This window comes from Cucurbita moschata, unplaced genomic scaffold (genome assembly GCF_002738365.1).
Source record: "Cucurbita moschata cultivar Rifu unplaced genomic scaffold, Cmos_1.0 Cmo_Scf00045, whole genome shotgun sequence".
In the NCBI taxonomy this organism is placed as follows: Eukaryota; Viridiplantae; Streptophyta; class Magnoliopsida; order Cucurbitales; family Cucurbitaceae; genus Cucurbita; species Cucurbita moschata.
In genome coordinates, this window is record NW_019268561.1 from 839997 (window position 1) to 859889 (window position 19893).

Genomic DNA, 19893 nt, shown 5'->3' on the forward strand with positions numbered 1-19893 from the left:
AATATATCCAAATCTCGATTCGAATCGAATGCCATTACTTTCTTCCTTAAATTTCAAAACTTTACTACATTCGAAACTTACATATAAAACCTACCTTAGGTTTTTTTCTAACAATATAACGTTAATCGACTCTCGAAACGTTAAACGTTTTGTACGATAAACTTTTGGTAGGATCCAACGAGAGAAAATTAATATTAATTGACCTACTCTTGTACGATCAACTTTTAGTTTTGTTAAATAATTAAAGAACGGACAATAGAAGTTAGAGCCAACGTTTCGAGATTTTTGTTGTATTGTATGTAAGTATCATTCTTTTAAATAATTTTAAAAAAATCCGACAACCCGGTTGGGTTGTGAATTCTAAGTTGCTTGGATCACAAATTCAATTAACCTAAAATTTTGAGTTCCAAAAGATTTTTTCAATGAAACTCGCTTGGATCACAAATTCAATTAACCTAAAATTTTGAGTTCCAAAAGATTTTTTCAATGAAACTCAATCCAATCTTTGTACCCCTCCCGAATTGGTTTAAGAGTAGTTCTACCATAAAAGCCCTAACAATACATTTTGAGATCAAAAGAATTTTTGTCCTTTAGAAAGAAAGGCAAGATTTTGTTTCGCTTAAAAGGTCTTTACCATTTATCTTTTCAATCTTCATCCAAACTCTTTAAGAATTAAATTGCGATAAAAAAATATTCTAGATCTCTAAACGACAATGTGTTTTAGCAACAGTGGTGCCGAGCCGAACTCTACCTTTCTTATGCGATTTGATTACTCATAAAAATCAATATTTTTCCACTTCCAATGAGTATTGTAGAGATGGGCAATGAACTTCTTACAAAAACATTTGAATTTCTATCTAAATTCCAAAAAAAAATTAATTTTTTTTAATAATTTTTAAAAAGTTTTGGTTTTTGAAAACATACATCGATAAAAAAAAAAAAAAAAAAATAGTATTTATATCCTTAATTTTAAAAAAATAATAATAATAAATTGACGGGATTTTAATTATTATTATTATTATTATTTATTTATTTATAGGTCTAAATATTAGAACGATCTTCTAGAAAAACAAAGTGAAAACCCAAGTTTTCAACCGTTGAACGATATCGACCAATCAATCACTCGACAAAGCGTGAATCCAAAGCGTTCCGCATCGTCGGAGTGGAGGAGAAGAGATGGCCGACGAGAGCGTCAAGGCGGAGGCTCTGCAGATTATAGGAATGTTTCAAGTTCTCCCAAAGCTGGTCGTCTTCGACCTCGATTACACTCTTTGGCCATTCTATTGGTAATTTCTCATTCTACGAATTCACTTTCCTGTTTGTTGACTCAGAAAAACGCATGTTGATAGATTCTTTCTTAGAACTGTTTTTATCTGTTTCATTTCTGAGCCGTTGCAGTTTGGGGGATTTTGACGAAACAATTCGGCTGCTGTGGTTCATTTTTACCTTTCTTTGATTGTTTTTCATCTTGTTCGTCTTATAGTTTGCTGACTCGAACGAGAAGATTGTTCTAAGAAATGAAATAGAACTAGATCATTTTATATATGAAATTCATTTACTGAGCTTCGTGCCTTACATTATTTTTTTATCTAGATTGTTAGGTTATTTTCGTATCTGAACTGATGTTCGTGCAACTTGAGCGAATTAGAACTAAATCGGAGTCGTGGTTGATATTCAGATTTTCTAGCATGCAGCAATCAGCTTATAGACGAGTTCATGCTAATAGGAAAAACGGTGCCTATAGTTGTTATGATCATTTTGTAGTTATCTCCTTTGTCAATGTGCAACCTTATGGCGTCTATCGTTTTTTAATCTTTAATTAGAATGAAGTCGTATATAACAACCCTTGAGATCCCACATCGGTTAGAGATGAAAACGAAACATTTCTTATAATGGAAACCTCTCCCAAGTGGATGCGTTTTAAAACCTTGAGAGGAAGCTTAGAAGAGAAAGCTCAAAGAGGAAAATATTGGCTAGCGGTGGGCTTGAGCTGTTATGAATGGTATTAGAGCCATACACCAGGCGGTGTGCTAACGAGGACGTTGGACCTCCAATGGGGTTGGATTGTGAGATCCCATATCAGTTGGAGAGAGGAATTAAACATTCCTTATAAGGGTGTGGAAGTCTCTCCCTAGTGGACTTGTTTTAAAACCTTGAGAGAAAGCCCAAAAGGGAAAGTTCAAAGAGGATAATATCTGCTAGCGGTGAGCTTGGACTCTTACAAATGATACAAGAGCCAAACACTAGGCGGTGTGCCAGCGAGGACGCTGGACCCTCAGGGGGGGATTGTGAGATCCCACGTCGGTTGGAGAAGGGAACGAAACATTCCTTAAGGGGATGGATTGTGAGATCCCACGTTGGTTAGAGAAGGGAACGAAACATTCCTTATAAGGGTGTGGAAACCTCTCCATAGTAGATGTGTTTTAAAATATTGAGGGAAAGCTCAGAAGGGAAAGCTCAAAGAGGACAATATTCTGCTATCGGTGGGCTTGGGCTGTTACATCTTATCTCATCCAATTCATGCACAAGTAACAGCCCCTAATCCTCAAGGAGGTTTCACCCACCCCAGCGGCCCCTTCAAGAGAAGACACTGGCTCGAACCTGGTTAAATTCCAAACTCTAATGTCTCTTAGCATCCTAAGTTCATGCCATCAAGTTACCACTTGGGGTTAGTTGAGGACAATTGTTAAGTCATCCCTAACATGATTGTTCCTGTAATTGTTAAGTCATGTATCCAAGTTGACCATCTTCATTCTTTCTTTCTTTTCTTAACAGTGAATGTCGCTCCAAACGTGAAATGCCATCTCTTTATCCTCATGCCAAAGGCATATTATATGCACTTAAAGACAAGGGAATTGACCTCGCCATTGCTTCTAGATCACCAACATCTGATATTGCCAAGACATTTGTTGACAAATTGGGCATCAATTCTATGTTTGTAGCTCAGGTGAGAATGCGAATGAAGACTCATTTTAGTCTATTTCTTCTATTGTCTTGTCGAAAAACGCCAAAGTACGCTTGCTGGGAGGCCCTCTTACCTTCTCCTGGTGTTTTGTGGAATGAGCATTTACAATAGTATTCTAATCCTGGCACGAACAAACGTCTTCTAACGAGAGGGCCTACGAGCGTTTCTTGCCATTGTTATTTTAAACAATCAGCTTATAGCCATAAATCCTTTTTTATTAACTTTATCCTGCTTCCAATGCTTTTAATCGTTTGCAGGAGATCTTTTCCAGTTGGACACACAAAACAGATCATTTCCAGAGAATTCATTCAAGAACTGGTGTACCATTCAACTCCATGCTATTCTTTGACGACGAGGACAGGAATATTGAAACTGTAAAACTCGTTTGTATCCTAATTTGTTTTCTATGTTTGTTCCTTGTATTCTATGAGAGTGCTTCAAGGTTGCACCGGGCATAAGATGAAAACATTTTAAGGATGTCTTATCTCGACGTATTGCCATCTTAACGAAGTTTTCGTGGTCGTGACAACAGGTTTCGAAAATGGGAGTAACTAGTATTCTGGTTGGCAATGGAGTTAACCTCGGCGCGCTGAGGCAGGGACTCACAAAGTACACCCAGAATGTGAACAAAATTGAGAAGAACAAGCAGAAGTGGACGAAGTACACTAAGAACTCAACTTCATCAGAGAAGACGGAGTAAAAGAATGACAGGAAGGTGAGTGATTATATAAACTGTGAATCTGTTGTCATTTTTCCCTGTATTTGGAGGGATAATATAAACTGCCTTAAAGACTACTGAAAACATAATCCTTGAGTTGGGTGCTTTTAGAAGAACGTAGTTAAAAGTAGCATTTTTGTTCTTCAGCTCGTTCGGATGGTTTGTAACCTCGTTCGTATGGTTTGTAACCTCGTTGGCTTGGACTCGTCTGGGATAAGGTCAACCATCCATTTAGAAGCTATGATAGGAGAATAGCCAGTAATGGTGTTCGTTGGTTATGTCTAAAAACAAATTGTTGAAGTAGGCCTGCTGTCTGCATTCTTTTAATGCGTACACAAGTTGGGTTGGACTATGACTCGAATGACCCGAATAGGTGTTCTCAACCGAACCTTCTATTTTCGGATTTTGTTGGATTGAGTCATCTGGTTGTTAGGGGCGATAATAACTAAAATCTCGTAAAACTCAAATATCAAACATTCACAAATTATATCGTATTATTAACCTCTAATCTAATACATAATTCTTATAATAGTTTTAAAAATAGTGTTTGAGTTGATTGCGTTGGAAATCTTATTTGCAAAAAAAAATTAGCTCGAGAACCAAATCGAATTTTTTGTTTTTAAAAAATTCAATGAAACTCAAATCAAAATAAAGTCTAACTCAACTCAATTTGGGTTGAGTGATCTAAGTTGTTCGAGTCATATGAACACTCATACTTTTGAATTAGAATTCTTGTTCTTGAAGTTGAGTCTCGATAAAATTTTCGGTAGTCCGAGCTTGTTCAAAAGCTTTCTTTTATTGCATTCCAAAGTTTTATGTCAATCTTTTAATCAAAATTCTGTTTGTTGTTTGAAGGACTAAATCTTTGTTGACCGAGGTTGACTTCATGTTGTCCCTTAATTTATTTAGTTCTATACAAAATTATTTAAAAAAAAAAATATATCCATAAAATGTGAATAAAGAGAGATAATAAGTATTTTAGCTAAAAAAAACAATAATTAATTTATTAAATTTTATATATATATATATATATATATATATATATATATATATTTAAAATATTTTGTTCTAAAAATATTCAACGGTTATCAATAATTACATGAAAATTGAATTCTGGACATTGCCCTCTCAATATCCTCTTTTGTTACAGACAGATAAAATCTGTGTTACATCAGAGTAAGATTATTATGGAGCCAAAATTTGAATTTTTAACATTTCGAGAAGTGGAGATACTTAATTACTTACTATTTAATCAACTTGAATATAATTCAATTATTTAAAAAATAGTCGATTCAAATTTATATATATATATATATTAGATGAGTGGTAATATTATGGTGTAATATTTAAATTTATATTATTGAATTTATTGCAGTGTTATTTGTAGAAATTATATTAAAAGGTAGGAAAAATTCTGGGGCCCCATCCCTGCAGCCGAATGTTTCTCATCTCCGAAATGGAAATTGAGAAAGCTTAATGCATGCTAGCCTTGAATCAAATCATCACTGAGTTTTGTTTAATCACGCTTCTTCTCCATCTCGCAAGAATTCAACAAGAACCAAGAGCAGAGAAAAATGGAGAAGATCTCACAGGCTTGCGCTGCAAACCACGAGCTTAACGATGGAAAAGATGCCATTAACAATGTCTCGGTCTGTGGTTATGACTCGCTCCATCAACTCCTCGCTCAAAATCTCAAACCTCAGATTTTCCAGGTCGTTTTTTCTGTTCTTCTAATCGATTTTCTCTGTATGGCTAGAGTTTTCGGTTGTTGATTTTTTGTTTGCTCATTTCTTGGAGTTCTGTTTGATTCCGTACTGTTGAGCGGTGGATTCTGCGTATCGGGAATTTTTTCATTCTATATCTGAGAGAAACACAAGTTTATGGATGTAGCAGGATTAATCGGCTGCTTAAACGTTTTGGATTCGAAATTGAGTTGTTAATTATTGTTAGTTGTTATTCAGTCGTCGTTCGAAAATTACCATGTGGATTCTGTCCAATTGAGATTTGTATGATTCTTCTTTCGCTGAGGAGTCTTTGTTTTGTGGGAAATAACTAATTGTAGTCGTAAATGACTAGCAGTGTCTGACTGCTTTGATTTTGAATCTACTGAACAAGCTATCTAGAATCTGTAGATGTTTATGCAAGAGCTATTGAATTCTATGTCAAAAAATTCTCTAAACAAACACTTTCTGTGTGCTTTTATTTCTAAGAATCATACTTCCCAGTTCCAAGCCAAATTTTGAAAACTACAAAAAGAACAGATACTTTTTAGAAACATTTTTTGTTTTAAGAATTTGACTAAGATCTCAAAAGTTGTTTTAGAAATTGAAAAAAGAAAAGAAAAGAAAAGTTGAACATGGGTTTAAATAGTTTTCATAAGCTTAATATTTTGAAAATAGAAAACCATTAACAAAATCATTGTTAAATTGGGCAATGAAGAATTATTAGTCAACAATGTAGTAAAGTGCTAGGATTGTTTGACCCACTTTGCGAAGTAACTAGAAAAACAAATCAAAACCATGTTGTGTGCTTATTGATTTGTGTTTGGTTAATGTGTCTGGTCCTACACGATTGCTTATTCTATTATTCGTATGGTCTTCACTTATCTTTTAACGTTTCTGGCATCTTTCTGAAACATTGGACAAGATCAGTTCAATTTTCTTTTCTCCTCAAACCAATGTATCACTAAGTTATATAGATTTTTGTTCTGTTTTTGCATGATTCTAGCATTTCTTTGTTTGCTTTGACCTTCTCAATTGAACTAACTTCAACATTGCGTTGCCAATGCCAGGAAGTTAGCCGGTTGCTTCTAGGACTTAACTGTGGGAAGCCGCTTCAAACTATTTCTCTTGCAGAGCCTGTGAAGAGTCTTTCTCTAAAGCATGGTTTTGACCTCCAGGTAGTCACTTGTATGCTTGAGTTTCTTTGATAGCATTGATTACATGTTATTTTCAATGCAGAAACCATATTAATATTTGTGCCACCTTTAGAAAGAATTTGATTTGGTTCCTGAGACTTGTTTCTCCTGAAGCATTTAGCAATCTCTATGATTCTATCTTTTGTTTCTGTTGTTTAGTTGTGATGCTTTCGTTGGTAATCCATCATTTTCATGTTGAAGTACACGCAAAGCAATGAATTGACGGTTTGTTTTTAATGGACCACTGAAAGAAGTAATGGAGATCAATAAAGGAACTTCTGTAATACTTTTTCTTATGTTTCCTAGAGAACCTATGTCATCTGTGCAGTCTCTTATATTTGACATCCATCGTTCTCCATCTCTCTCTTTCACAAAAACAAAAAGAGAAAAGATTACAATAATTCAAATGTATGATAGCAAGTCAGACCTTTTGGTCATTTTAACTCATTAATTATCCAGATAATGCCTGTACTATTTGGATACAGTAAGATTTTTGTGGCATTTGAAAGCCTCCATCCGAAATCTTATAAGAAAATGCACTCTGCAAAATAATTTTGGGACCTACAGACTTCTATACTGATCTATGTCAATATCATAGCAATTATTTTATTAACCGTGCAACATTTATATGATGAATAGTGTCACGGTCATGCTTGTCCAAGGCGTGTTGCCTATGACCACATATTGGATGTCCCGGTCATGCTTGTCCAGAACGAACGTGTTGTCCATGGCCACATGCCCGTTCCAAACCCCCTTTTACTTGTTTTCATGTTAGTTAGGCCTTTATTATTATTGTTGTGTTAATATGAGGGTGTATGACCAGTCACCAAAATCATGTCTATACCTGCTAGGGCTAAAATGCCTCAAAATGTATGGTGGGGGATGTGACTAGTTATCAATTCTTCCTACTCAGGTTGTATGCTATCAAGGTCGTAGTTATTACCTACTTACTTTTAGCTTATAACATTGCTTTCTTTAAAGTTGTTTTCAACGTATTTCCTTGCTCACGTTTGCTAAAACATTTCTCTCAACCGTGACTCGACGCTGGAGCAGCCGACGCAAAGTGCGAATTTCACATGGTTAACTTGTTCGTTGGGTTAGAACAAGTACCACACAATCGTTGTCTCACTGCCGCAAGAGTGCGATTGTGGCAAATAGCACTCGCAGTCACAACTTTTTATTTTTTTATTTTATTTCTATGACATTCTGTTGATGTTTATATCTATTATTCATTTACATCATTTCAGGCTTTTTGCTTTCATGCTGACAAGGAATCAGTGAGAGAACCTCGAATAGTAAGGGTGGGTCTCATTCAAAATTCTATTGCTCTTCCGACAACTGCCCCCCTTTCAAACCAAAAGAGGGCTATTTTTGAGAAAGTAAAGCCAATTATTGAGGCAGCAGGTGCTTCTGGAGTCAACATATTGTGCTTGCAAGTAAGTTGCTGTAGCCAACTGTATATTTTATGGGGGCTTGGGGCTTTCTATATTTATACATACATATATGTAGGAAGCATGGATGATGCCATTTGCTTTCTGTACCCGGGAGAAGGGGTGGTGTGAATTTGCAGAGCCAGTTGATGGGGAATCGACGCGGTTTCTTCAGGATCTTGCATTAAGATTCAACATGGTTATTGTAAGTTCCATTCTTGAGAGAGATGTTAATCACGGAGAAACTTTGTGGAATACTGCCGTTGTTATTGGAAATAATGGAAACATAATTGGCAAGCATCGCAAGGTAAGTGTTATTTATGAAGTTGGTTTCCATATCAGTCTCTCTCGGCTGTCGAAACTGTTTTGGTTAATGGCATTTTGCAGAACCATATACCGAGAGTTGGCGACTTTAATGAAAGCACATACTATATGGAAGGAAACACCGGGCATCCTGTGTTCGAGACAGCCTTCGGGAAAATTGCAATAAATATATGTTATGGGAGGCACCACCCTTTGAACTGGTTAGCTTTCGGGTTAAATGGTGCTGAGATTGTTTTCAATCCTTCGGCGACCGTTGGTGAACTCAGCGAACCAATGTGGCCTATTGAGGTTAGTCTTTTAGCTGTTTCATCCATTTCTTGTTTGTTTCATGTAATCATTTCACTTATACCACAAAAATCAAGCAGGGCAAATGAGTGGTGATACTTGCTCTTTTTCCTTTGATCTATAACTTTAATTCACAATGTTGCCCTTTTTTCGCCTTTGGATAAGATGCTTCAACTTTTTCTGTTTACACTGTTCGGCTCGAGCTGCAAATTACGAAACTAGTTCAACTGTGATTGTTGTTTGAGCATCCTGTTACAATAATAGTTCTACCAACTTCCACAGAGAGCTCATATGCATAATCTGCAGTCTATTAATGTTTAAAGTTTTGATTGACATATTGTGTGTTCACAGGCCCGAAATGCTGCAATAGCAAACAGTTATTTTGTCGGATCGATCAATCGTGTTGGGACTGAGATTTTCCCGAATCCATTCACTTCAGGCGATGGGAGACCGCAACATACAGATTTCGGTCACTTTTATGGATCCAGCCATTTCTCTGCACCAGATGCATCTTGCACTCCCTCACTCTCTCGTTTTCGAGATGGTTTATTAATCTCTGACATGGATCTTAACTTGTGTAGGCAGCTGAAAGATAAATGGGGGTTCCGAATGACTGCTCGATATGAGTTGTATGCCGAAATGCTCGCTCGGTATCTAAAGCCTGAGTTTGAGCCTCAAGTCATTTCTGATCCTTTGTTAAACAAGAAGGCTTCTTGAAGAATAGGCAACTGGTAAGTTACCTATCAAATATTTTCTAATCCAATTGGAAAAGTATGCTCACTTTCGCTTCTGTTTGTAAGCTTTGCTCATATTTTACATGAAAGAAATGAAATAAGAAACGCATTATGCTGATGGATAGAAATTAAATATGAGATTGAATTGGTATATTACTGAATATTTCTAAAATTTTGATAGACTATTTTTGTCTTGGGGAAGCTCGCAGAGCTTTCTCGACGTTTTAGAATGGAGACGAGGCTTTTTATCCCAAACCATCTCCTTATTGCACACACAAACCATAATTGGAATGAGAAGTAGGTCCATGTAAATGGTCGATACCTCGCAAACAACAACGCTCCTTCCCCATATGGAGTTTGGAACCCAAAGGCAATCGTTGAGTGAACTGTATCTTCTTTGTGTTAATTGACCTAAGTCACACCACTACTGCTGGGGTGGGGCTCAGCCTTCGAACCGTACGTGAGACGAGTTTCTGCCTCATACAGCTCGGGCCGAAGACCGGGGGAAGATTAGGAGAGATGGGGAAACCGATTCCACTATTGAAAAGTGTTTCCTCATATTTTCTTTCTTGTCTATCTTCGAACAACCTAAGGAAGGTACCTCACAAGCTTTTGGATTTCATGGCTAAGACTGACTTTCGCAGATTTTAGGTGAGGGTGGAGGAGTAGGATAGGAGGTGAGTGGTTGATATACCGGGGAGATTTTGGCAATAAGGGTGGTGCTAGGGCTCCAGACAATTTGGAAGGAGGAGTTGGATCATAAATCAGAGTTTCTTCCAATGTTTGAAGAGGCAGAATGATAACAAAAAAGAATTGTACATCATCATTTTTTTTTTAATTGTATCATGTATTTACTATTTTTAATTTGTTGATATGGTCAATGATAAACCAAATAATTGTGCAAAAAAATCGTATAAAATATCATTGATATACCCTTTTATATTCTATATGATTGGTATCTTCAATTAGTGATAGTTCAAACACCATAGACATCTATCATTAAAAGAATTGCGACATTCAAATTGTTTATATAGTATATAGTATATCAATGGTAAATGCAATAGAAAACGGCCATACAAATAACTATTTATAAACACATTATTGATAGACATAAATCAGTATAATAATTATAAGGTGGAAAATCAGTATAAATCAGTATTATAAGGTAGTCATGTGTTATATGTAATGTAAGATAATTTCTTAACTAAAATACACTCATCTAACTTATGAGCTAAATATCTTTGAAGGATTTATGTAGACGTTCGTATATGTTTTGGATAATATATGTTGAATCACTTTATTGTTTATAACTTGAGTCAGTCTCATTTCTAAGATTCAAATGATTGAATTTTCGATTCTAGGGATATTAATTTGAGCAAAGAATTTATATGTATGGGCGGGTGTTAAATTTTTCTTATTTATTATTTTTTTTTTTTNGTTCCAAACCCCCTTTTACTTGTTTTCATGTTAGTTAGGCCTTTATTATTATTGTTGTGTTAATATGAGGGTGTATGACCAGTCACCAAAATCATGTCTATACCTGCTAGGGCTAAAATGCCTCAAAATGTATGGTGGGGGATGTGACTAGTTATCAATTCTTCCTACTCAGGTTGTATGCTATCAAGGTCGTAGTTATTACCTACTTACTTTTAGCTTATAACATTGCTTTCTTTAAAGTTGTTTTCAACGTATTTCCTTGCTCACGTTTGCTAAAACATTTCTCTCAACCGTGACTCGACGCTGGAGCAGCCGACGCAAAGTGCGAATTTCACATGGTTAACTTGTTCGTTGGGTTAGAACAAGTACCACACAATCGTTGTCTCACTGCCGCAAGAGTGCGATTGTGGCAAATAGCACTCGCAGTCACAACTTTTTATTTTTTTATTTTATTTCTATGACATTCTGTTGATGTTTATATCTATTATTCATTTACATCATTTCAGGCTTTTTGCTTTCATGCTGACAAGGAATCAGTGAGAGAACCTCGAATAGTAAGGGTGGGTCTCATTCAAAATTCTATTGCTCTTCCGACAACTGCCCCCCTTTCAAACCAAAAGAGGGCTATTTTTGAGAAAGTAAAGCCAATTATTGAGGCAGCAGGTGCTTCTGGAGTCAACATATTGTGCTTGCAAGTAAGTTGCTGTAGCCAACTGTATATTTTATGGGGGCTTGGGGCTTTCTATATTTATACATACATATATGTAGGAAGCATGGATGATGCCATTTGCTTTCTGTACCCGGGAGAAGGGGTGGTGTGAATTTGCAGAGCCAGTTGATGGGGAATCGACGCGGTTTCTTCAGGATCTTGCATTAAGATTCAACATGGTTATTGTAAGTTCCATTCTTGAGAGAGATGTTAATCACGGAGAAACTTTGTGGAATACTGCCGTTGTTATTGGAAATAATGGAAACATAATTGGCAAGCATCGCAAGGTAAGTGTTATTTATGAAGTTGGTTTCCATATCAGTCTCTCTCGGCTGTCGAAACTGTTTTGGTTAATGGCATTTTGCAGAACCATATACCGAGAGTTGGCGACTTTAATGAAAGCACATACTATATGGAAGGAAACACCGGGCATCCTGTGTTCGAGACAGCCTTCGGGAAAATTGCAATAAATATATGTTATGGGAGGCACCACCCTTTGAACTGGTTAGCTTTCGGGTTAAATGGTGCTGAGATTGTTTTCAATCCTTCGGCGACCGTTGGTGAACTCAGCGAACCAATGTGGCCTATTGAGGTTAGTCTTTTAGCTGTTTCATCCATTTCTTGTTTGTTTCATGTAATCATTTCACTTATACCACAAAAATCAAGCAGGGCAAATGAGTGGTGATACTTGCTCTTTTTCCTTTGATCTATAACTTTAATTCACAATGTTGCCCTTTTTTCGCCTTTGGATAAGATGCTTCAACTTTTTCTGTTTACACTGTTCGGCTCGAGCTGCAAATTACGAAACTAGTTCAACTGTGATTGTTGTTTGAGCATCCTGTTACAATAATAGTTCTACCAACTTCCACAGAGAGCTCATATGCATAATCTGCAGTCTATTAATGTTTAAAGTTTTGATTGACATATTGTGTGTTCACAGGCCCGAAATGCTGCAATAGCAAACAGTTATTTTGTCGGATCGATCAATCGTGTTGGGACTGAGATTTTCCCGAATCCATTCACTTCAGGCGATGGGAGACCGCAACATACAGATTTCGGTCACTTTTATGGATCCAGCCATTTCTCTGCACCAGATGCATCTTGCACTCCCTCACTCTCTCGTTTTCGAGATGGTTTATTAATCTCTGACATGGATCTTAACTTGTGTAGGCAGCTGAAAGATAAATGGGGGTTCCGAATGACTGCTCGATATGAGTTGTATGCCGAAATGCTCGCTCGGTATCTAAAGCCTGAGTTTGAGCCTCAAGTCATTTCTGATCCTTTGTTAAACAAGAAGGCTTCTTGAAGAATAGGCAACTGGTAAGTTACCTATCAAATATTTTCTAATCCAATTGGAAAAGTATGCTCACTTTCGCTTCTGTTTGTAAGCTTTGCTCATATTTTACATGAAAGAAATGAAATAAGAAACGCATTATGCTGATGGATAGAAATTAAATATGAGATTGAATTGGTATATTACTGAATATTTCTAAAATTTTGATAGACTATTTTTGTCTTGGGGAAGCTCGCAGAGCTTTCTCGACGTTTTAGAATGGAGACGAGGCTTTTTATCCCAAACCATCTCCTTATTGCACACACAAACCATAATTGGAATGAGAAGTAGGTCCATGTAAATGGTCGATACCTCGCAAACAACAACGCTCCTTCCCCATATGGAGTTTGGAACCCAAAGGCAATCGTTGAGTGAACTGTATCTTCTTTGTGTTAATTGACCTAAGTCACACCACTACTGCTGGGGTGGGGCTCAGCCTTCGAACCGTACGTGAGACGAGTTTCTGCCTCATACAGCTCGGGCCGAAGACCGGGGGAAGATTAGGAGAGATGGGGAAACCGATTCCACTATTGAAAAGTGTTTCCTCATATTTTCTTTCTTGTCTATCTTCGAACAACCTAAGGAAGGTACCTCACAAGCTTTTGGATTTCATGGCTAAGACTGACTTTCGCAGATTTTAGGTGAGGGTGGAGGAGTAGGATAGGAGGTGAGTGGTTGATATACCGGGGAGATTTTGGCAATAAGGGTGGTGCTAGGGCTCCAGACAATTTGGAAGGAGGAGTTGGATCATAAATCAGAGTTTCTTCCAATGTTTGAAGAGGCAGAATGATAACAAAAAAGAATTGTACATCATCATTTTTTTTTTAATTGTATCATGTATTTACTATTTTTAATTTGTTGATATGGTCAATGATAAACCAAATAATTGTGCAAAAAAATCGTATAAAATATCATTGATATACCCTTTTATATTCTATATGATTGGTATCTTCAATTAGTGATAGTTCAAACACCATAGACATCTATCATTAAAAGAATTGCGACATTCAAATTGTTTATATAGTATATAGTATATCAATGGTAAATGCAATAGAAAACGGCCATACAAATAACTATTTATAAACACATTATTGATAGACATAAATCAGTATAATAATTATAAGGTGGAAAATCAGTATAAATCAGTATTATAAGGTAGTCATGTGTTATATGTAATGTAAGATAATTTCTTAACTAAAATACACTCATCTAACTTATGAGCTAAATATCTTTGAAGGATTTATGTAGACGTTCGTATATGTTTTGGATAATATATGTTGAATCACTTTATTGTTTATAACTTGAGTCAGTCTCATTTCTAAGATTCAAATGATTGAATTTTCGATTCTAGGGATATTAATTTGAGCAAAGAATTTATATGTATGGGCGGGTGTTAAATTTTTCTTATTTATTATTTTTTTTTTTTTATAAAAATTGTGATTTAAAATAAAGTTTTTAATGTATATTTTTTTTCAATGTTACTAAAATTTGGAGTTAAACTGGAATATATATAAAAAAAATTAAAATAAATAAATAAATAAATAGAAAATCTAAGATATAGGGGTACTCTGTCCAGCCCCACCAACATTAGGGACCTTTTGGCCTCCAAATTTTCAAGGGCCGCCGGGGGCGCACCAAACACCATTCGACGTGCGATGCTTTTTCAGATATTGGACCCTACCTCCTTGAGGCGTTTCTAGGGTGGACAGACCGTTAAACAGAAGAGATAACTCCCTACCTCCTTGAGGCGTTTCTAGGGTGGACAAACCATTAAACAGAAGAGAAATTTTCAAGGGCCGCTAGGGACGCATCAAACACCATTCGACGTGCAATGCTTTTTCAGACGTTGGACCCTACCTCCTTGAGCCGTTTCTAGGGTGGACAGACCGTTAAACAGAAGAGATAACTCCCTACCTCCTTGAGCCGTTTCTAGGATGGACAGACGTTAAACAGAAGAGATAACTCTAACGAGAATAATTATAGTTCGAGTCTCATTTAGACAAGGAGAAATCTCTATCCCTTTTCTGTTTGTGTAAACTAGACTGAGTTTTTAAAAATTAAATCGACAGGTTACACAGATGAACAAGATAGATAGACAAGACGTGCTTTCACTTTTCACTTGCCGATCATTCTAAGCCTTTTCTGTCCCTCTGAGTTCTCATCCCTCCATGGCTTCCATTTCTCCGCTCCCTTCTCGTCACCTCTCCTTCTCCACCACCAACTTCCATTCCCCGACTCCATTTCTCAAACCTCATTCCTCTGCTGCTTCTCCTTCTCCATCATCCCATTCCCACACCATCTGCCACTCTCACAACCCTGATTCTCCTCCGTCCGAACCTTCCCTTCCCTGGGGATGGAGCTCTGCGCTTCAGGGCCTTTTTCAAACCGCCATCGAACGCTTCGATTCTCTCGTGACTCACCGTAGCGATGGTTCTATCGATCCTCGTTCCGACGGTCGCGTTCTGCAGGGGCGGCGTAAAGATGGGGATGACGATTATGGGAGCTGGGATTGGGATCGGTGGCGCAAGCATTTTGACGAGGTGGATGAACAGGAGCATCTCGTTTCTTTTCTTAAGGTATTTCTTTTCGATTTCCCTGTAGTATGTTCGAGTTTAGGTTTTTCTCGGGTCGTTCTAATTTAGCTTCTGAGATGCTTGGGATTAGAGAAAGAAGAAAGAGTTGAGTGCAATTTGATTGAAGAAAAGGATGGAGCAATGAGTGAAATTTCGAGGAAGAAATGTGATAGGACAATGAAGAATTCCCTTCGTAGGGTTATCTAAGAAAAACTGATTTTGTTGCGTTTGTTTTTCTTTCTCTTTTTTGCTTTGGTTCTGCGCAGTCGCGCTTAAGTCATGCGGTATATGCAGAGGATTATGAGGATGCTGCAAGGCTCAAGGTGGCGCTTGCGGCTTTGGCTACAAAGGATACTGTTGGCAGAGCAATGTCTCATCTTCATGTGAGAAAATTTCATTTACTGCTGTGGAACATAACTCATCATTTTCCTATTTTTCATTAGTTTTACCATGCCCGATAGCATTCATCCGCTGAAACTTTGTTGGTTCACCTGTGAGATCCCACCTTGGTTGAGGAGGAAAATAAAACACCCTTAAAGGGTGTGGAAACCTCTCCCTAGCAGTCGCATTTTGGGAAAACCCAAAAGGGGAAGCCCAAAGAGGACAATATATGCTAGCGGTGGGCTTGGGGCGTTACAATTCTATCTGTTGCTTCATTTTCTTACACTTCTTCTTGCTTCTGCTATAGAGAGCTATAGAGGAGGAGCGTTACCGGGATGCAGCCTTCATTCGAGACAATGCTGGTGCCGGACTGGTGAGATATTCAATGGTTTCCAAAATAAAGTGCTTGTATTTTACCCCTCTTTGCTGTCATGTTCATACGTACGCCCTATATTTGATCGATTGATCTTTGCAATGTGCACAAGACTTTTTGGTTGATCCATTTTACAAGTTCATATAGCTAGGCTGTTTTGTACTTTTTATTTGTTCATTTTTTCCCAAGCTCTGGAACTTGTCGCTGTTTCTTTACATTATTGTCAAGTAACTAATGAATCCAGTTCCACAGTCAGCCAATTAACTGCTAACCTATTGAGAGGTTTGTAATTAAGTTCAAATGGGGCAAGAATCTGATTTTTCCGTGATCTTTTTCCAATTTGGTTAATGTGTGACGTTAGTCTTTCATGGATCGAGTAATTATATCTAGATTCTCTTCTAAACAAACTGAAACAGGTTTTATACTCCTGGTACAAGTATGATTTTCTCCTTTGGGTTTCTTCCTCTCAGGTTGGCTGGTGGTCTGGCACTTCAAAAGACGATCATAATCCTCGTGGTCTAATTATTCGAATAACAGCAGAACATGGAAGATACATAGCTAGAAGTTATAGTTCTCGGTATGATCTCTGTCCTTTGAATTGTATTACAGTACATTCAACGTTTTTTTTTTCTCCCTCTACCCCCCCACCCATGCTTTAAACTTTTTGGCAGTGTGTCTGAGTTCTTGTGTCTGAGTTCTTCCGTTCTACTGTCCTTTGATTGATGGAACCATTTATTCCTGTTATTGGCATCAAATCTTAGCTCCTGAGTGATATTTTGCAGTAAGAACATAACACCTGATGCTTTCTGCAAAGTCTCTATGACCATTGTTTTTAATGATATTTTATTAGTTGACTGTTGCATCAAAGAAAATATTGATTTTTGTTTCTCAACTTCCTCAGGCAGCTTGCTACGGCTGCAGATGGTGTTCCCTTGTTTGAGATTTTTCTTGGAATGAATAAGAAGGGTGAATACAAACAGCAGGTATGTATCTTAAAGCATCTAATGTTATGTGCTGTACGAATTAAAATTTTCCTTTTTGTAAAATTTCTAACATCGTGTTTATAATATATTTATATTAAGCAGGGCGGGACAGGGACTTTCCTGTCCTCAGTCCCATTTATCTAACGGGGAAAAAATGTTCCCCACTTCTCCCCCATTCCCTGATTGGGGTGGGGACCCTGTGGATAAAATGAACATCTCTAAAATTGAACGTCTAAAGAGGATGTATGGGCCTTTGTTCATTTCTATGTCTCTCTTTGCAAGTTGGTGGTTAAATTTTTTTGTAATTATCTTAGGTTTTATTTGCTTAAATGTATTAGTTTTCTTTCACTCTTTTCTCTGGGGCTTTATTTTTTATTTTTTTTTTGTATGTTCCTCATATCCTTCCATTTTTTACCTCAATGAAAGTTTGGATTTTGCATTGAAAAAAAGTGTTTTTCTTAATTGCTTCTTTGCAAATGAGAGATAGTTGCCTGTGCCCATGTATATTCTTTATAATTATATGAATAGGTTAGCTTTGGGTTGAATAATTCAGATTTTTTTTTTTCCCGAATGTTATAATAATGATAACAATTGGGTGCTCAAGGTATTTTTTTTGGTGTGTTCAGGCTGTGTACTTGAAGCGGAAAGGAGATTTCTCAAATAGTTCAAATGGTTCATCAAAAGAATTAGATTCACCTAGTCTATTGAATCCTTTTGACCCTGTTGAAGAAAAGGATGATATTTTCATTATAGACGGTGAAGAAGCTGAAGATGGTGACATCAGAAATGAAGATTCTGACATAGCTGTTGGACTTCCGGTCTTTCAGGATATCTTGAGAGATATGATTCCTGGAGGGAAGGTCAAGGTTTTGAAGCTAACAACCTCTGGAAAGGTTGACAAAGACGTGATATCTAAGGTGATTGAGCAAATAATTGAGGAGGAAGAAGATGAAGAAGAGGAAGATGATGAAGAAGAGGAAGAGGAAGACGATGGAGAAAGTGAGAAAGAGAGCGGCTTTGAAGATTTGGAAGTAGAAGACAAAATTAAGGATGAACGTCAAGAGAATGCTGAATTGATTGCTGATGATGGTTTCCTTGAAAATCAGGGGCAAAATGAAGTTGCTGTCAAAATCATTGTAGGTGGCTTAGCGCAGAAGCTTTCCGGTGGGTTTTCGGCTAAAAATATACTCAGAGTACCTGCAAAGTTAGAAAAGAAGGGACGTTCTTCATTTTCTTTCTCGATTGTGAAAGATTCAAATGAACAGGACTCTATCGGAAAAGAACTAAATTCCATGGATAGGATGTCCAAGTCTCGAGGTCGAAGTAGTAATGACTATGTTATGCTAGATTTGGCCAAACTTATTGGCAAGGAGAAGATACCGCTTAAGGTTGCTTTGAAATTTTAGCATGTTAAGATCATAGTTGTTGGTCGATTAACTAATTCTTTGTGTATTATGAAAACTTTCAGGTACTTAAAAATTTGAGTGAGTTAATAAAGCTATCCATCAGCCAAGCACAGAACTGTCAACCTCTTTCTGGATCCACAAGTTTCAATCGCATTGATATACCGACTACTTCAGATCCTCTGAATGGTATTATTTCTATGGTTTTTGTTCCATTCAAGTAGACAAGCTAGCGTAGAGGCGTCATGGAGAATTCATTCTTTTTCCAGGACTGTATATTGGTGCACATGGAATGTATACATCGGATATTATTCATCTAAGACGCAGATTTGGTCGATGGCAAGAGGATGGAGGAGGGGATAAGGAGCCTTCAAAGCTTGAATTCTATGAATATGTAGAGGCCTGGAAAGTTATTGGGGATCCATATGTACCAGCTGGCAAGGTAATATTTGTACCTGTTTCAAAAATGGTTTGCTTCGAGTTTCCCTACAAAATCCCCTCGAGTAATGTTGATGGTTATGGTTTTCCAGGTGGCATTTCGTGCGAAGGTTGGAAAAAAATACCAGCTTCCTCATAAAGGGATCATTCCAGAAGAATTTGGAGTGGTAATTTTTATTCAACCATTAACCTTATCTGCTCCACTTTGATCTTCCTCTTTCTCCTCTCTATACTGAATAGTCATGTGGTATATTGTTTCTAGATTGCTAGATATAAAGGACAGGGGAGGCTAGCTGAGCCAGGTTTTCGCAACCCTCGATGGGTTGATGGTGAACTTGTTATTCTTGATGGAAAGGTTCGGAGTTCTCTGTTCTCTTATCGTTGTGATTGCTAAGTCAACCCGTGTTATATATTTGGGTGATATTGTTCCATTTGTTACCTTAGCTCGAGTCTAATCTATGTTCTTCTACAGCACATCAAAGGAGGACCTGCGGTCGGATTTATTTATTGGGCTCCTGAATTTCAGTTCCTGGTGTTTTTTAATCGACTGAGGCTGCAAGAGTAGATTTCATGTTATTTTAAACTGAAATCTCAAGCTTGTTCTTTCATTAGTGCTTCGGTCGTTCTTCAACGGTAAGATCATCCCTCTTATTTTTGAACGTCTAATTTTTTTCAAAGTTCGGGTCTAGGACAATGATGAGATTCCTTGTTTGTGTTAGTTTCAACCTTTGTCTTGTTGGGTTTTTGCTGAAAATAAGAAACCAGAGTTCATCTAGGAAATAAAAATACCAAAAAAAAAAAAAAAAAAAAAAAAAAAAAAAAAAAAAAAAAAAAAAAAAAAAAAAAAAAAAAAAAAAAAAAAAAAAAAAAAAAAAAAAAAAAAAAAAAAA

The 19893-nt window shown here is 37.0% G+C and overlaps 4 protein-coding genes across 13 annotated transcripts in view; all 4 read left to right on the top strand.

The window, feature by feature from the left end:
- Positions 1–1055: 1055 nt before the first annotated feature.
- LOC111434698 (magnesium-dependent phosphatase 1) lies at positions 1056–3986 on the top strand. The gene is made up of 4 exons (XM_023072177.1): positions 1056–1286; positions 2776–2947; positions 3223–3339; positions 3498–3986. The coding sequence occupies exons 1-4, from the start codon at positions 1177–1179 to the stop codon at positions 3663–3665; spliced, it is 567 nt and encodes a 188-aa protein (XP_022927945.1). The 5' UTR covers positions 1056–1176; the 3' UTR covers positions 3666–3986.
- Positions 3987–5088: 1102 nt separating this feature from the next.
- LOC111434483 (beta-ureidopropionase-like) lies at positions 5089–10234 on the top strand. 3 transcript variants are annotated; one of them, XM_023071894.1, is made up of 7 exons: positions 5089–5395; positions 6475–6582; positions 7848–8036; positions 8110–8337; positions 8418–8642; positions 8991–9370; positions 9576–10234. In XM_023071894.1, the coding sequence occupies exons 1-6, from the start codon at positions 5258–5260 to the stop codon at positions 9354–9356; spliced, it is 1254 nt and encodes a 417-aa protein (XP_022927662.1). In that variant the 5' UTR covers positions 5089–5257; the 3' UTR covers positions 9357–9370; positions 9576–10234. The 3 variants fall into 3 exon arrangements, with proteins under 3 accessions (XP_022927662.1, XP_022927661.1, XP_022927663.1); XM_023071893.1 differs by lacking the exon at positions 9576–10234 and having other exon boundaries at positions 8991–9498; XM_023071895.1 differs by lacking the exon at positions 9576–10234 and having other exon boundaries at positions 8110–8235; positions 8991–9498.
- A 1050-nt stretch (positions 10235–11284) lies between these two features.
- LOC111434489 (beta-ureidopropionase) lies at positions 11285–13722 on the top strand. Of its 3 annotated transcripts, none has more exons than XM_023071900.1 (5): positions 11383–11505; positions 11579–11806; positions 11887–12111; positions 12460–12839; positions 13045–13722. In XM_023071900.1, exons 2-4 carry the CDS (start codon positions 11588–11590, stop codon positions 12823–12825), a joined length of 810 nt encoding a protein of 269 aa, XP_022927668.1. In that variant the 5' UTR covers positions 11383–11505; positions 11579–11587; the 3' UTR covers positions 12826–12839; positions 13045–13722. The 3 variants fall into 3 exon arrangements, with proteins under 3 accessions (XP_022927670.1, XP_022927668.1, XP_022927669.1); XM_023071901.1 differs by having other exon boundaries at positions 13052–13722; XM_023071902.1 differs by lacking the exon at positions 13045–13722 and having other exon boundaries at positions 11285–11505; positions 12460–12967.
- A 1225-nt stretch (positions 13723–14947) lies between these two features.
- LOC111434578 (protein EXECUTER 1, chloroplastic-like) overlaps positions 14948–19893 on the top strand; it is a 9659-nt gene continuing 4713 nt past the window's right edge. For all 6 annotated transcript variants that reach the window (XM_023072015.1, XM_023072017.1, XM_023072016.1 and 3 more), the window contains exons 1-11: positions 14948–15428; positions 15692–15808; positions 16114–16179; positions 16650–16756; positions 17081–17162; positions 17789–18550; positions 18631–18754; positions 18835–19007; positions 19096–19170; positions 19266–19358; positions 19476–19636. In XM_023072015.1, coding sequence (XP_022927783.1) covers positions 15021–15428; positions 15692–15808; positions 16114–16179; positions 16650–16756; positions 17081–17162; positions 17789–18550; positions 18631–18754; positions 18835–19007; positions 19096–19170; positions 19266–19358; positions 19476–19568 — 2100 coding nt within the window. In that variant the 5' untranslated portion in view covers positions 14948–15020 and the 3' untranslated portion in view covers positions 19569–19636. The remainder of the gene's footprint in view (positions 15429–15691; positions 15809–16113; positions 16180–16649; positions 16757–17080; positions 17163–17788; positions 18551–18630; positions 18755–18834; positions 19008–19095; positions 19171–19265; positions 19359–19475; positions 19637–19893) is intronic.